This window comes from Montipora foliosa, chromosome 8, assembly GCF_036669935.1.
Source record: "Montipora foliosa isolate CH-2021 chromosome 8, ASM3666993v2, whole genome shotgun sequence".
NCBI classification, from domain to species: domain Eukaryota; kingdom Metazoa; phylum Cnidaria; class Anthozoa; order Scleractinia; family Acroporidae; genus Montipora; species Montipora foliosa.
Window position 1 is genome coordinate 3,993,267 of NC_090876.1, and position 12,500 is coordinate 4,005,766.

General features: G+C 39.5%; 2 protein-coding genes across 8 annotated transcripts in view; both read right to left on the reverse strand.

Moving 5' to 3' along the window:
• Positions 1–11,537, reverse strand: part of LOC137967972 (uncharacterized) — a 12,927-nt gene extending 1,390 nt beyond the window's left edge. The window contains exons 1-9 of one of the 5 annotated variants that reach the window (XM_068814588.1): positions 8,341–9,046; positions 7,371–7,421; positions 7,137–7,170; positions 3,984–4,238; positions 2,888–3,024; positions 2,320–2,469; positions 1,315–1,510; positions 334–435; positions 1–253 (exon numbers count right to left, since the gene is read on the reverse strand). The exon at positions 1–253 is cut by the window's left edge and continues 1,390 nt beyond it. In XM_068814588.1, coding sequence (XP_068670689.1) covers positions 1–253; positions 334–435; positions 1,315–1,510; positions 2,320–2,469; positions 2,888–3,024; positions 3,984–4,235 — 1,090 coding nt within the window. In that variant the 5' untranslated portion in view covers positions 4,236–4,238; positions 7,137–7,170; positions 7,371–7,421; positions 8,341–9,046. Of the gene's footprint in view, positions 254–333; positions 436–1,314; positions 1,511–2,319; positions 2,470–2,887; positions 3,025–3,983; positions 4,239–7,136; positions 7,171–7,370; positions 7,422–8,340; positions 9,048–9,125 lie in introns of those variants that run through there. The other 4 variants (XM_068814586.1, XM_068814585.1, XM_068814587.1 and 1 more) reach the window with 4 other exon arrangements.
• The window catches only part of LOC137967968 (uncharacterized), a 19,769-nt gene continuing 16,389 nt past the window's right edge, over positions 9,121–12,500 (reverse strand). Inside the window, exons 3-5 of one of the 3 annotated variants that reach the window (XM_068814575.1) lie at positions 11,739–12,500; positions 11,575–11,634; positions 9,126–9,229 (exon numbers count right to left, since the gene is read on the reverse strand). The exon at positions 11,739–12,500 is cut by the window's right edge and continues 1,785 nt beyond it. The gene's annotated coding sequence lies outside the window, so the exon portion shown is untranslated. Of the gene's footprint in view, positions 9,230–11,574 lie in introns of all 3 variants that reach the window. The other 2 variants (XM_068814574.1, XM_068814579.1) reach the window with 2 other exon arrangements.

Genomic DNA, 12,500 nt, shown 5'->3' on the forward strand with positions numbered 1-12,500 from the left:
ATGCACCACAGTCTTCCCCATTGTCTTCACGTGGTGAATCCGTGGGGCCTGGATCCGATAAAAAGAACTCAGATGATTTAAGGGGGCTGCTTGGTACAGATGCATGTCCTTCAACACTCGAAGCTCCCTGGGAAAAGATGGATTCCCAATGCATAGTGGAGTCGCTGGGTAAATAGGCTCCTTTGTATGATCCTGATTGCACAGCTCTACGAAGGACATCCCACATTTTTCGAGAACTGACTTTCTTTGCTACCTGCAAGCAAAGAAGGCGAAGATATCTTTCAGAACTGTTCTTCCACCACAATACTCTTAAAAGAAATCAGACGACCTAACCCTCTTCTCCGTAGGTTTTGTCCGTTGCTTTTCTTCCTCTTCAATGCCGTCTTGATTATCGTCATGCAGGTTGCTCTTTTGTTTGCCAAGTGTGCGGTGTATCTGTTGAGGTATAAATAAACCTTTAGACTAAATGCAATCTATGCACAACTGCGGTTATAACATACTTATATCGAAGTGTTATTTCCATACCGAGAACACAGAGTCGTAGCCGTATTTGGAAAGCATGAATTTCATGTATCTCCGGCGTACACGGTTTAATTAAGCGATAAACTGATACCAACTCAGCGACCCTCAGTAACTAACGGATGCGCACAGCCATATCACTCAGCTTTAGCCATGGACAGCTGTTTCGGACTTGTTAGGCTTCTTTTGGTCAGCACCAAGAACAAAGATTCTGGCCACAGGAGGTCCGCGAATCACGGACTTCCGACTCTTCTGCGCATTCTCCGAAATTTGAAACAATAACGGTCGTCAACGACGACAACGATTACAACATTATATCGTTGCCGCGACTGCGCGTATTTTTGGCTGTGGCCAAAAGAAAAGCGGACTCTAGGGACGAAAATGACTTCACCAGTGGTAGGTACATCAGTCATATCATGTATCATGAATGCGAAAGTCTCCGATTTCTTTCTAGTCTCAGAGGCAAGAATCTTTGTGCAACCGTGTTGTAAGAGCCACAAAGCGCCGTAGAATGAAACAATGAGATCTACTGTGGTTTTCGTAACTCCAATTTCGCAATTTGAATGACATTTTTTTCCTCTCCGAGAATTTTTACTGAGCCAGCTTTTATGCAAACCGAAGCAATTAAAACTAAGTAACCTAATGCCAACCTTGGAAATTAGATTGGATATATCAATTTCTTATTCTGTTCCTTGAATTAGGAATATAGAAGTATATAAATCAAGTGAGAATAAACTTCCTGAGAAGAGAAAACTTAAAATAAGAAACAAAAATAAAAAATAAAAAAGTGCTAGCCTCATGATGACTGATTATGTTTCGACAGAGAAACACCTCTCTTGTGATATCAATTCCTTGAGCGCTGAGTTCAGCTAGAGCCAAGAACACATCACCAACTGATGTCCGGCGAGAATAGTTGTCATAGCGACAAATGTGAAGATTGAGGGTCTGTATTGCCATGTCCGACTGAGACAGCGGAAACTCGTACACCTCCCTGGAAAGAGATTGTAAAAGAGCAAAGTTCTTAAAAACCGTGTGAGAAGATTCAATAGGAGTAAATCTTAACTTGCCGAATATTTCAATTTCGACAAAAGAAGACAGGATTTGATTGCAGTCCGCCTTATACAGAGATTTCGAATTTTATCCATTTCTACTCGGAGGCTCAGTTCAGTTCATTTCTTCGACTTTTGGGAAAATTAATGCAGGGCCTCAGCCTGTTCTGGAAAAACAAATGGTTTCCCCTGCCCCTAATTTAACATACAACAAATAACTAAGTCATCTGCTTGGTCATAAACCCCATGAACGTACAAGAATGCAGTGGGAAAGGAAAGGGTCTTTCAAAGAAATCTTCGCAGTGTAGGAAAAGGCTCGATTGCTGCTTTAGTGACGAGTGTCTTAACAAATTAACTTCTCAGCTTTGACTTGAAGGAAGGGTATAGTATAGTATGACTGCTGGTGTGGCTATCTGGTCTCTTATTAGCCAGTATGAAAAATACCATAATACTCTTTGTTTGTCCCTCCCAAATTTTGCATAAGCATTGTTTTTATTTTCTCTTGGGACTTACAATGGTCCCAAAAGAAACTGGAAACAATGCTTATGCTAAAATTTGCAGGGACAAAGAAAGAATATTATGGTACTTTTAATACTGGCTAATTGACAAAACTTTAAATTCTCTTTTATATACACTAGCCTGCGAACTGTCTCTCTTCACGAGGAAAACGAGAAAGTGGAAGCAGAACGTCTTCCCTTTTTTCTCGCTTTTCCCATAAGAAGCCTTCCCGCAGACTACAGCCGGCACACACCTGAAGCTGACATTAATCGTGGTATCATTAGGTTCAAACGTCTGACTCTGTCGGTTCAGTGGTAGCAGGTGAACATCAACGTATGTCGACAATGATTGCTCTTCTACAGGAATATCTTCAGCTCGGATGAGACGCACCATCAACATAGATCTAAAGGAACCAAAATGAGATAAAAGATTTCCTTTTTTTCGGGGCCACTCAGCCCAATATCTATATAAATTGATGGCGCAATCTCCTGTCGAATTCTGTCTTTCGACTTCATTTTAACGTTAAAGGGTATACAAATGCAAACACTAAATTTCAAGAGGTCTATCAGTTTTCGAAATCTTTAAAACTTAACAAATACGAAATAACGCAAAGAAAAGACCGTAAGTAAAGATCGTTAGCCACGAGTCGATTAACTTCGTATCGATTTCACTTCCGCAAACACAAACTGAGTAAAGTCACGCATGCGCTCACTTGTTTCTTATTGCGTCACTTGCCTCTTTTGGGTCCCTAATGCACCCAAGCGTGCGTTTGCGCATGCTTCTCTAACGTGAACAGGTCTTAACATTGCCTAATATGTTACCGGTGTTGATCATATCGGAGAGCAAAGTAAAGTCTTCCTAGGTCCAGGTGATCATTGCTTTGTGACCCTTCTTCTTCTTCCTCTTCATTATCAGTTGACACTTTTTCATCTGGCGGGGGATCTGGCGGCATGGCGCTCTACATAAAGCCAAAAACAAGTTTTAAAAATGAAATTATATCAATCAGTCTTCATTGCTAATACAGGAAATTGTAGTATTACATCAGTAACACAGATCCTGCAGTAAGTGATGATTATGAATTGCATAATATCAAAGTCAAGAAAGCCTTAAAAATCTTACGGGTATACTTCTCATATGATTATCGTCTTAAACAGAAGCTAAACTTTGATGAAATAATTGACTCCATCAAAACAAATAGTTCCAATATTTATGTATCGTGCTGGTATGATAAGCCTTAACAAAGAGATTATATCTGAGGCAAATAAATTAATTTTCGATTTTTATTGGAAGGGTAAAGATAAAGTTAAACGTCTAACGCTTATCAATGATATTGAGGATGGCGGTCTTAAAGCTCCACACTTGTTTATGAGTTGGAGACTGCTATTTCAAAAAGTGAAAAGAGTTTGGCTTTTCATCTTCAAAAGTGGGGCAAGTATTGTAGACAAGGGCAATAACGTATTGCAGAAGTCTTCACAACCCTCGCGGCCTCGTCGAAACGTGTTAACTTAATATTCTCAGTTTGTTGTTATCAGCTTAGGTAGCCTTAATGTAGTTTGTGCGTGTGTGTTGTAGCTTAGTGTTGTCCTAATGTAGTCATTTGTTTTGTTATTACCAAACGTAAACAATAAAAATAAATCAAATACAAAAAATAAATAAATAAATAAATATATATATATAAGTTGTCCGTCCACTTATGTATATATATATCTTGATAACAAAAAGTCTCTTGCACCCTTCGATGTACTTTCCTCATGTAGACTGAATGAACTCATCAGCGATAAATTTGAAAATTGTATGGTCACAAAAAGTTAAGAGAAAAACCTGGTGACGAGCAAATGGTCTGAATTAAACCAGTTGGAACTACCTTCAGGGAATAATTAAATAGCTTTCTGAACGGCTAAACCAAGCGGTACTTACCATGGGAAACACTGGGCGTGGTTGTACAGGAGTTATGGTAATTCTTGGCCTGGTCTCCTGTGCATAAGCTGTGGCAACTTTTTTCCACGCATGCTCTTCTTCATCCTGAAGGTGTTCGTAGCCTCCTCCGTCATTTTTATAGTCAATGCACCACCTCTTCTTTTTTGATAGTGTCCAGGATGTAGCTACATAAGCCACCAACGCTACTAAGCAGACAAGGAGCACGGTGATGACGATCTCTAGCTTGTCCATAGTCTACAACAGTAAGATATGGAAAAACTATTGACCTTAACTCAGCCCAGTATTGGTTAATAAACATCCTTTCTCAGCGCAAGCAGTATTTCAACATCAGGTCCCAGTCGCGGTAATATTAGGGAGCTTAAGCAACGACAACGGCGACGTCAGCGAGAACGTCACGAATTTGCATATTTAACAATAGTTTTGCACGCCCTGCACGTGCGTTTTCCACTTTTGTCCATTTCTTTGCCGTCGTCAGCCAAACAACAACGTGAAATAGCCAAGTTTTTGGTTTTATGAAGAACGTCAGCACTTGAGGATAAATTTTCATTTTCTCTCCTAAAATGGAGTGCCGTTCCGACTGGTGTCATCTTTGAGGAATTACCACACCCTTGTCATATTAAAAACGTTGAAATAGTCACGAAGCGATTAAAATAACGCAAATTTATATTTTGAGATGACGTTCTCGTTGCCGTCGCCGTTGTCGTTGCTTAAGCTCCCTATTAGGGAGCTTACGAAACGAGGACGACGACGGCTACGAGGACTTTATTTAAAAATACGAAATCGCGTTATTCGTATCACTACGAAACTATTTCATGTCGTTTCGCGTTAAAAATGTATAGTAACTATCGAAGAATTAAACTTGGATGAGTAGGTTGGAAGCGTAGAGAGAGAACTGAAAATTCATCGTCTTGTGCTAACGTCCTCCACAGAACCTTGAATTTGGTCATTTCACGTCGTCATTTAGGAGATGACGGCAAAGAAATGTACCAAAATGTAAAACGCACGTGCAGAGCCATTGTTTTTGCTCACTAAACCTATTGTTTTGTAGCGTCGTCGTTGCCGTCGGCATCGTCGTTTCGTAAGCTCTCTATTAGGGAGCTTACGAAACGAGGACAGCGACGGCAACGAGGACTTCATTTTAAAATAGGAGCTCGCGTTATTCATATCACTACGAAACTATTTCATGTCGTTTCGCGTTAAAAATGTGCAGTAACTGTCGCGGAATTAAACTGGTACGAGTGGGTTGGAAGCGTAGAGAGAGAACTGAAAATTCATCGTCATGTGCTGACCTCCTCGACAGAACCTTGAATTTGATCATTTCACGTCGTCAAGATGACGGCAAAGAAATGTACCTAAATGTAAAACGCACGTGCAGAGCGTGCAGAGCCATTGTTTTTGCTCACTAAACCTATTGTTTTGTAGCGTCGTCGTCATCGCTTCGTAAGCTCCCTATTAACTACTTATCAACGGTGAGTGAGGTCTTTAGGGGAGCATCTTAAACCTCGGCCTTCCCACAGTTTTGAAGTTTTCCCGTAAAGACTCGTAACATTCGAGGCCGGTGTATTTTTCATTTTATAAACTATAAACGCGTCTTCCGTCATTAAACAGATTAATTTTTGACACAAATGATTATAATTTGGCCGGAGAAATTCTCAAGAATTAACGGGCAAACAAACGTCATTGAATACAGAAAAGTGCCAATTTGGCAAGGCGGCCATGTTGGTGTTTCAAAACAAAGGAATGGCGGCCATGATGGTGTTCCAAACTAATCCTCCGGGAATTGAAATCTATTTTCTTTTGTTTCAGTAATCCAAAATAGCTGCTGGTCACGTGAGTGACAACGCTCTATAGTTGAATAATGCCCTAGCACTTAGCCAAATAAGAGCGTTCGTTATATCGGCAACGAGGCAGTGTGGCCCAGTGGTTAGGGCGCTTGCCTTGAGATCCGGAGATCCCGGGTTCCAAGACCCACTCTTGACCACTCGTTGAATTTGTTCCTGGTTCAACTTCCCAGCTGCACTTGTAAATAGCCAACTGGTTTATCTCCGGCAAGTTGGGATTCTTAACAGTTGTTGTTGTTCTGTTCCGTCGTTTCGTTGTGTTTCATTGGCCCTGAAAAGCCCTTATGGGGAGCGGTCAATTAAGTATGTATTGTATTGTATTGTATTGAGCACGAGCAAGCCTAAAGCCTCGTTTTCACCAGCGACGCAAGCAAAAACACAAGCACGAGCAGAAGCAGCTTACGCTAGTGAAAACGAACGTCGACATAAGCATCAAAATAAACCACGGCAACCGTCATTTTGTTCAAATGCTCAGACGCAGGGAATCTGAAGACGCAACAAATTTCGTTGTGCTTATGCTGTGTTTCGTTTTCAAACGACGCAAGAGAACGCAAGCAGAAGGAAAAGGAAAAAGTTTGAAACTTGTGCTTGTGCTGGGGCTTGTTCTTATGATTGCGTCAACCCCGTTTTCACGGTGAAATAAGCGCTCTTATGTTTGCGCTTTGTGCTTGCGTCGGTAGCACACACCACAATAGGGGCGTTTTAGCGCTTTTTTTACTCTCATGGCAGGGCGCTAATACGTAGCCTTTTCCGCCCTGCTCACAGAGAAAGAGAGAGAGAGAGGAAGAGTTTTGAGCAGTGGAAAATTGATTTTCCAATTTTGGATGCACGATGAAGTGGAACGGGACCTGCTTGCAGAAACGCTGCTGTGCCCAGGCTGAGCATTTTTCACACCAATCTCTTGTGCACATTTTGCTGTAACTCGGCATTGCATTGCACCCCGGCGAATCCGGCCAAGCGAAGCATCGCCTTTCAAATACTTTTACCACGCCATTACCAAAGGTTAAAAATAACCTTTTCTCGTTAGGGTCAGAATCATATATATATTTCTTGGCACAGCATATCAAAGCTAAGTGTGCTCTGCTTTTGACTAATCGGGCATTAGAGGTTGTAAAGCAGAAATTAAAACAATTAAAACAAATAAAATAGGTTAACTTAACGATAGTAACTTCTAGATAAAATGTTGCAGTTTAGATCTAGTCGACCATAATCCATGGCCAAAATGTACCATAATTACATCATTAATCCGTATTTAATACAACTAATCGTCCGATTTGTCTGGTCTCGTTACCTTAATCCTTGTTCGGCCATCTTGTATTTAACTTCTTCGTTGTTGAAAAAAAAAATTGAAACAGTTTTCAATTCCCTACTTCTAAGACATAACACGGAGATGGTTTTGAATATATTTTCTTTTAGGGACGCGAAACAACATTACTTACGGACGCCAGGTTATTTGTAGTCATGGGAACGAAAGCGATTCTTGACCTCACAGAGAAAATGATCATCTTACAAAAATCACACTCACCATAGAAGGTAACACAAGCAACAATAAATACCATGATTCCTTTTATCGATCCTTCCACAAAAAGAAACATAATCATTGTGAATTTTTTGTCTTGGGTCAATAAGAAAATTAAATTAGGCATTTCTTAAAAACGTCGATTTCTCGATCAAGCGCATTTACTCAAATATTTAATCTTGAATTGTTTTTTCTTTTACGCTTGGTGTTAGTCGATGAAGAGGGCGATTTTTAGCCCGGCGTGAAGTGTTGACTCTGTTTTATAATAGTAATATAATGTTAGGTAGAAATAGTAGAATAGCAGTACTACATTATTTTGGTGCGTTTAAACATTATGCTTATAAACGATCAGATATCAATTGCGTTATCTTTTAGCGGTGCTACATACCCTCCCAGGAAATAAAAAGTTCCCAAAAATTAAAGGCGGTAGAGCAAACACATCAGGAATCTTAAATCCTTAAATAAACAGACTTTACTTATGAAGTTGTATTGATAAAAAGGAACGCCCGAATCACAGCAATAAATAATAACTATAAAAATTATTTAAAGCTAAAACGATAGCCTTAGAGTGGAACAAAAATTGATTTGAAAATTGGTCTCAAACGCAACTGTATAAATGCCATCAAAGAAAGATCAAGATTGGATCATGTTACTTCAAGCCTGGGTTGAATGCGATGAGTTTATCGGTTTGTGTCGAGTCATCGAGTCATTTTTCTAAGTTTGAAGACGTTCCGTTACAAGTTATTCTGAATCAGCTCTTCATGGAAAACGTTTTGTAAGCTGTGAAGATCGCACTCCTCATGCATGTCGACGCTGTGATTTTCAGCGTGCTTCCTCTAACACATATCGTATTTCGTTTGGCTGTAATATTTGTTGTCGCGTGTTTACCCATGTCGCAAGGCAAGTGTCCATGTCAATAAAATTTTACGTTATGGACAAACCGCGGTGAAACTTAAAAAAGCAAATCTCGACTTACCAGGTCCGTCATATTACGGAGCAAATTATGTGTCGAGGCGGAATCATGTTTGGGATTTTCTCACTTATTATCGTAAGACCTTCCAATTCCCCAAATGTTTAGACCACTGAGCCAAGGATAGAATGCTTCTTCAAGTCCTCATTTGTGAGTTTAGGTTGTTCAATCATGTCATTACAAACTAGAGTCCAAGTCACAGATAAAGCATGGTTACGAGAATTAGCCGGACATTCTGCCTTATACAATTTCTTTCGACAGACAATTGACCTAAAGTCATATCAATACTGACGTTGCAGAATTGGGCGCGGCTGATTAGTGACATGTGAGAATTTGGACAATTCGCAAGGGTCTTTGCCCTGAGTAGGCTAATGTAGCCATAATTTTTGATACGTCCGTAATCGACTGATATGTCTTGCAATTCATTTAACACGATGAAATGTTCTAAAATGTAGTTCGTAGTATCGATGTGAGGTTATAGGTGAGAAACTTGGCGGGTATTCCATTAGTAAAGCGATTGAACAACGTCGACCACAATAGCGTAAATGACGATAAATTCGCGTCATTGAAAATTCATTCGCTACTAGTTCTTTTAATACGACAAATTCCCCGACATTCATTTATTAGAATTAGGTGATTTATGTATTCCAACAAACATCCTTGTCGGTGCTTTTTTTAGCCGTAACATTGAAAGTCACTCTTACGATACTTGTGTTCCTACGGTCTTTCGTTTCCGTTCTGTTGAGTCTGGTTCCTTAGATAAAGATATCTGCAACGCATCTTATGTTCACCTGTTTATCACTGTCAACAATTCCTGTGAATTTGTAGGTTCTTGTAATAGGTCAAACCCTTTGCATAGAAGATGAGTTGGTTCACGCCGTTCGACGACGCTTACCTGAAAAACATTGACAGAAAAGACGCGGCCAAAATTTTTCATTGCTTGGTAAATTAACTTGAACTAAAGGTTCCAGTAATCCACGACTTAACTTAAAAGGGATTTGAACGACCAGGCGCAGAGTAGCAACAAACCGTGTATCACACCAGATCCATTTGTGTACTTTTCATTTCTTATGTTTATATGGTCAAGTTCCTTCCTTGTACAATGGATTACAGCTGCAGTTGAGTCCTTTTTGGGAGTTGCCGGAGCTGGTATCTATTTGAAAATCCCTTTTTTCAGCTTATTACCCTCCATTTAAAGGTTTTGTCTTGTCATTATTATGAATCATGTCAGCTATCTTCGGATGAAACCATAACATGTTAATGTCATCTTGGCCACGAGGGAGCCCCATTTATCAAAGCCTTATGGTCGCCATCTGTAGCTTCAATCTGTAAACATTTCACAACTAAAAAAATATTCTTAGATTTTTTAGCAGAGTGGTGAATAGAAGAAAGATGTGTGTCACTTCCCAAAAAGCGATACTGGTATGTGAGCTTTTGGTAAGAATTCTCTACTGTCTCAGATTCCATCAGCTGTTATAACTGACTTATAAAATATCTGATATAAACACGTGGATATTAAAATATAAAAACTTGACATTTTATCATGCTACTCACGTGTCAAATTTTGCGCACTTAATTCTGGTATTTGAATCATGACCTCTCGTCGTGATGAATTCAGGCTGTCATTTGATTAATGGTCGAAATTTGGATAAGACAGGACTTTGTAACACTAAAACCGTTTTCATGGTGATTTTTCAAAGACACGTGAATGGATTATTCATTTGGAACAAAGAGTTCCTTACGAGAAGTCTCTCCAAAACGACGTACGAGCATAGATTGACTTGAAGGGTAAAGTTTTTGTTACATAAAATGAAAACATTCTATGTAAGGAATGCACGTGGTTTGTTGCAGCAAGGTACGGTTAAACGGGGCACTTTTTACTGCGGTAAATGACCCTTTTACCACGGGAAACTGCATTTAGTGTGTGTGTGTGACCGACATTTCGCAAAGTAAATTTCCCGTGGTAAATTTCCACGGACACGTGAAAAAGATCAGACGAAGCGCTCATGAGATTTCTGACGTGGTGAGTTGGAAGGATGTTTTAATGCCCGAGGTACAAGAGCCAATCACGATGCTGATGATGTTGTGATAAAATTTCCCACCAATGAATTGCGAGACATTTCTTTTTACCTTGGTAATCCCGCAGGTTAACATGGCATACTAACACCTACATTTGAGGCACCGCGGAATAATTTACCACATGCAGGAGCCCATCATGAGCTCCTGCCACATGGCATGTACCACGGTGTGTGGAAACTCGGAGACTGGGATTGAATAAATGCCGACCCAAATGCATCAGTAAATATCACAACATCAGATTGTACGTTATTTGGACTTACGCAGTTTTGTACCGTTTTTCTTTAGACGATGTAAAAGTTTACTTTGTTATGCAAGCAGTTTTATGAGCATTCCTACCGACGAAACTGTTTTCAATACAATTTTCGCAATGACAAGGTACATCCACGGGCTGATGTCACAGTGATGTGGGTATCCCCGCGTTTTGGATATCCCCACACTCAAAACGCGGGGATGCCCATATATCACTGTGACACCGATAATGCCCACGAGTTCCTGTTCATGCACGCGAAGCATGACTAATCTGATGTAAACAGTCAGATCACGGCCAATCATTCATGTAAATGAATCGAATTTTTTATTCCACAATTAAATGCTTCCCCAACTAAAAACCAAAAAGTGCCGTGCCTTCTTTACGTTTTCTTTGTTGAAAGATCTTTACCAGTAAATAGTTAGTCGAATATAGTCTTATTCAATTTCTTTCCCAAACAGTCTTATACTTGTTGGTTTTACAGCAGACTTGCTCATATTTACTCTTTTCTTTTTATCAAAAAACCTTCTCATTCTGCTGAAGTTACGCGAAATCACATGCAAAGGACTGAAACAATGAATGACAGCATGTTGAGCGGTTTAACAATTTATTGTCCGCAGTACAATATACTAAAGTTTTCAATTTTTGTCACCTTGAAATATTCGCAACATTTCAGCAACGTACAAGAACTTTCTGAAACGGAAGGCGTCGTGGACTCGTTTCAGTCGTAAAGTAATCCCAGATCAAAGATCGCAAAAACGCCGGGCGATGTGGCTGAATGGAACGCAACTTTTGTTTGCGTAAGCTTAAATAATGATCTTTGAAAAAAATGTTCAACTGTCGGCTTAACTTACAAAAGTAATCTAACAGGAATATATTGTAATTTTGAAACAAAAGACAGAAACACGACGTACCTGTAGTCAGTCAGTTTCCACATCTTCAAACTTCCATGGCTCGGGTTCAGCTTCCTTTAACTTAAAAATGTTTGACAGCGAGCGTCTTGCAACTTCGAATTTAGGTCACTGTTGACCAAGTCACTCACTCTCGCCGGAAAAACTGAAGACTATTAGGAAATTACCTTATTTCGTCGGCAAATATTCAGTTTCATAACCGTATAAAAGATGTCGGTCATAGACCATCTCCAAACAATAATTTTTCAGTTTTTACGAAAGAATTGACGGTTATTTTGCTGCCGCTTTGTGCATTTCGTTTAACGGTCGCCAAACTTGGCTTGGGTTATTTATGATCATAGTAATATATTCTTTTGTTCTGAGGTATAGCTTTGTTCACGCTTGTTTGATTTTGTGCGATATTGGCGGATATCATGCACGAGGCCATTGTCTGCCAACTTATTTTTTATTGGATGAGAAATCAGCTGTACTTTATAAATCTCACAAATGATTACGGTTTAGAAAAACAGGACTACATGCGTTTTTCTTTACAGTACTCTTAACCGCCGACAGAAAGGAAAAACTCTTCGAACTGAGTCAATTTTTCAGAAAATTTGTCATTGATTGAATCGTCAGTTTATCATTGTTTTGAGGTAGACAAGTATTTTAATAGACAGCATCCATAGCGAGCAAGTGTGTAAAAGAAATAACGAAATCAGTGGTTTTCGTATCAGTTTCACTTAATGGCAAACTCCCGAAAACAATATTGCAAAAACGCTTTATTTTCCTCTCCATCACTTTATAATTGATCCTATTTAATGGGACATAATATAAACTTGTTAAAAGGTTTTTTTCCTGCATTAAAATTAGTACCTCGTTAAACGTGTTTGTTCATACATCTGCTTCTACGCGCGTATCCGTATACACGCGACTTTGTGACGCCATGTTTG